This window comes from Myotis davidii, unplaced genomic scaffold (genome assembly GCF_000327345.1).
Source record: "Myotis davidii unplaced genomic scaffold, ASM32734v1 scaffold936, whole genome shotgun sequence".
NCBI classification, from domain to species: Eukaryota; Metazoa; Chordata; class Mammalia; order Chiroptera; family Vespertilionidae; genus Myotis; species Myotis davidii.
Window position 1 is genome coordinate 230,072 of NW_006287077.1, and position 3,599 is coordinate 233,670.

General features: G+C 55.5%; 2 protein-coding genes across 2 annotated transcripts in view; one reads left to right on the forward strand and one right to left on the reverse strand.

The window, feature by feature from the left end:
* A1BG (alpha-1-B glycoprotein) overlaps positions 1 to 999 on the reverse strand; it is a 38,057-nt gene extending 37,058 nt beyond the window's left edge. The window contains exon 1 of the mRNA XM_006758968.2: positions 952 to 999. The gene's annotated coding sequence lies outside the window, so the exon portion shown is untranslated. The remainder of the gene's footprint in view (positions 1 to 951) is intronic.
* Positions 233 to 3,599, forward strand: part of RPS5 (ribosomal protein S5) — a gene marked incomplete at its 3' end in the record, with an annotated part of 6,802 nt that continues 3,435 nt past the window's right edge. Inside the window, exon 1 of the mRNA XM_006758976.2 lies at positions 233 to 381. Within this exon, the coding sequence (XP_006759039.1) occupies positions 274 to 381 (108 nt within the window). The remainder of the gene's footprint in view (positions 382 to 3,599) is intronic.

The following is a 3,599-nucleotide window of genomic DNA, read 5'->3' on the forward strand; positions in this document are numbered from 1 at the left end:
GATCCTCGATGGCAGATCACGTGTCGGTGCTGCTGATGGGGGAGCGGGGTCCACGCTGTGGACTCTCCCGGGGGCGCGGAGCCCCTGAACCCCGGGGTTGGGGGTTCGAACGGCCCAGCAGGGTGGATCCGGGGTTCCTGGGGGGCAGGCGCCTCCTCCTGGTTGGCCCTGGAGGGGTCCCTCGGGGCTCAGGACGTGCAGTCAGCTGCCCGGGCTCCTCGGGGCTTCCGGGGTGCCAGGCGGTGAGCGGGGCCCTGCGGTTGTGCCCCCAGGATGAGCGAGTGGGAGCCGGCAGCCCCCGCGGTGGCGGAGACGCCCGACATCAAGCTCTTCGGCAAGTGGAGCACCGACGACGTGCAGATCAATGACATTTCCCTGCAGGTGAGCGGGGCTCGGGTGGGGGGCGCGCGGGGGGCCTCCCGGGTGGGGGGGTCACTCGGAACGTGGAGCTGCCTTGCTGGCCCTGAGCTGAAGTGACAGGTGGACAGGAGATGCCTGGACCACCCCCACCACCTGTACAGGTCCTGCTACAGTTTCCTGTTTGTTTGTTTTTAATACTCACCGGAGGAAATGCTTGTCTATTTCATTGTTATTTTTTAAAAATATGTTTTTATTGCCCTGACCGGTTTGGCCCAGTGGATAGAGCGCCGGCCTGCGGACTGAAGGGTCCCAGGTTCGATTCCGGTCAAGGGCATGTACCTTGGTTGCAGGCACATCCCCAGTCGGGGTGTGCAGGAGGCAGCTGATCGATGTTTCTCTCTCATCGATGTTTCTAACTCTCTATTCCTCTCTGTAAAAATCAATAAGATATATTTTAAAAAATTAAAGTTAAAAAATATATTTTTATTGTTTTCAGAGGGGAAGAGAGAGAATCATCCTCAATCAGCTGCCTTCTGCTCGCCCCCTACAGGGGATGGAGCCTGCAACCCGGGCTTGTGCCCTGACCTGGAGTCGAACCCTGACCTCCTGCGGCCCGCCGGCCGGGCTGCTTACTGATTTTGGAGGGAGAAGGGAACACCCATGGGTTGCCTGCTGCACATGCCGCCACCAGGGACTGAGCCACAGCCTTCTGGTGCCAGCTGACAGTCCAGCCGGCTGAGCCTGGGGCCAGGGCGCTGCAGTTTTTTAGTAAAATACACATAACCCAGAAGTCACCATGGCAACCATTTTAAAGTGCAAGCGTCCAACATCATTGTTTTGTATGTGGGGATCCATTTGTCCCAGCACCTCATTTTGTTAGTCAGTTCTGCACATTTTATTTAACAAACTTGGGCCATGGGCTGTTTGTAATTTTAAATCTCTTTTGTACACTATATGCATGTTTCCAAGCAACGTTTGTTAAAGGGTATTTCCCCTGTCGAATGGTGGTGGCACCCTTGAATTCCTGCACTCTTTATTTTTTTTAAAAAAATCCTCACCCAGGATATTTCCTCCGTTGATTTCTAGAGAGAGCGGAAGGGGGAGAGAGAGAGAGAGAGAAATATCTAAGTGAGAGAGACATCGATTGGCTGCCTCCGACACGTGCCCCAACCGGGGCCGGGGAGCCTGGTGCCTTTAACCTGGAATCGGACCCGAGACCCTGAGCCGACGGGCCAGAGCGATTCCCGCTCCTTTGATTCTTCCGTTTGACTGTCCTCACGCCTGACGGTCTGTTTGCTGCAGCTGCGCTGGGAGGCCTCCCGCGGTGCCTCCCCCCATACATTGTCCACTTGGCCTCGGTATCGCTCCTGTGGGCCCTTCACAAAACAAAACCAAAACTGCTTTGTGGCTGCGTGTGTACGGAGACGAATGAAGTCCAGGTGGGATTGTATTTATTGTGGCCCCTTCGCGTTTTTTTTTTAAATATATTTATTGATTTCAGAGATGAAGGGAGGAGAGATAGAAACATCAATGGTGGGAGGGAATCATTGATTGGCTGCCTCCTGCACACCCCCCACTGGGGATCAAGCCCGCAACCCAGGCCTGTGCCCTTGGCTGGAATCGAACCTGGGACCCTTCAGTCTGCAGGCCGACGCTCTATCCACTGAGCCAAACCGGGCAGAACTCCCCTTCTCGTTTAAAAGAAGCATTTTTGTTGCCTCTGCGTGTGTTGGGGGCCCAGGTCCTCTGCCCGTTTTCCGCTCTGAATGTCTTGGGGATCGTTTTCCTTGATGGGCTATGCTGCAGGTCTGCAAACTCGAAGGACAGCATAGTCAGTGTTTCAGCCTCTGGGTCGCCTGTGGTCTCTGTCGTGTGTGTACAGCCCATGAAAAATGTTAAGCCTGTTCTCCCTTTTCCCTGGTGCCCTCACAGGGAAGCAGGTGTCATTGTGGCCCCGGGTTTCCTCTGCCCTGGGCCGGGGCCCTTGAACCAGACCCTCGAAGGGACGGCTGTGTCCGCAGGGTCACCTGCCTCGTGCAGGCGGTTCCCTCCACGAAGACACCAGCCTCCTCATCCTCTGTCCTTCCCCGTTACTGCTTGTGTTTTTATTATGTTTTGAAACTTTTATTGACTTGAGAGAAACATCAATTGTGCCGATTTTTTAAAAACACATTTTTATTGATTTCAGAGAGGAAGGGGGGGAGAGAGAGAAACGTCGATGATGAGAGAGAATCATTGATCCGATGCCTCCTGGTTCACTGATTGATGCTCAGCCACGGAGCCGTGCTGGCCGGCGGTTCCAGCTGTTCGTTCAGTGGTTGGTTCCTGTTTGAGGCCTGAGCAGAGATCGGACCCTCAGCCTGGGGTATCGGGATGGAGGGGATGACGCTCCAACCGCTGAGATACCAGCGCTGCTTGTGTCGTTAGAGAAGCGTTGTTGGGCTGAGTCCTCATGTGAGTCAGGCCTGGGCGTGTTTCATACGACACAACAGTTCCTGGTCCCAGCCCGTCCCCAACATTTTCGTGTTTTCTAGACATTTTCTTGGGAAACGTATGTATAGGAAGGACTCTGTGTGATTCTTAAAACCACGGTTTGGCCCTGCCCAGGTAGCTCAGGTGGTTAGAGCATCGTGTGCCAAGGTTGCGGGTTTGATCCCCAGCCAGGGCACAGACAAGGATCAACCGGTGAATGCATCGATCAGTGGAACCGCAGATCAGTGTTTCTCTCCCTTCTCTCACAAGAATCCAGAACAAAAACCACATTTTGAGCCTTGGCTGGTGTGGCCCATGCATGAGGTTGCTTCCTGGTCAGGGCACATGCCCGAGTTTGGGGTTCAGTCCCGGGTGGGGAGCACGCAGGAGGCAGCCCATCAGTGTTTCTGTGGGTCACATCGATGTTCCTTAGTCTCCCTTCCCCTCGCTAAAATTAATAAAAACATTTTAAAAAACCGGCACCGTCTCAGAAGTTAGAGGGTTCCTCAGCACAGCACAGCCCCGAGCCCCACAGCGTCCAACTCAGAACGTCCCTGTGCAGTTTGAGGTGCAGGTTGGAAACAGCGGGGGAGTGTGGGGCGCTCTCTCTCGTCCTCCACCCGCCCCCTCCCGCTGCCCAGTCAGCTCACAGCCAGACCCGGCTAGTGAAGGGCTAGCCGGTGAAGGGTGAAGGGCGAGCCGGTGAAGGGTCGTCCGGGGCCCCTGGTCCCCCCTGCCCTGACGGCCCCTCCCTCTGCCAGGCCTGC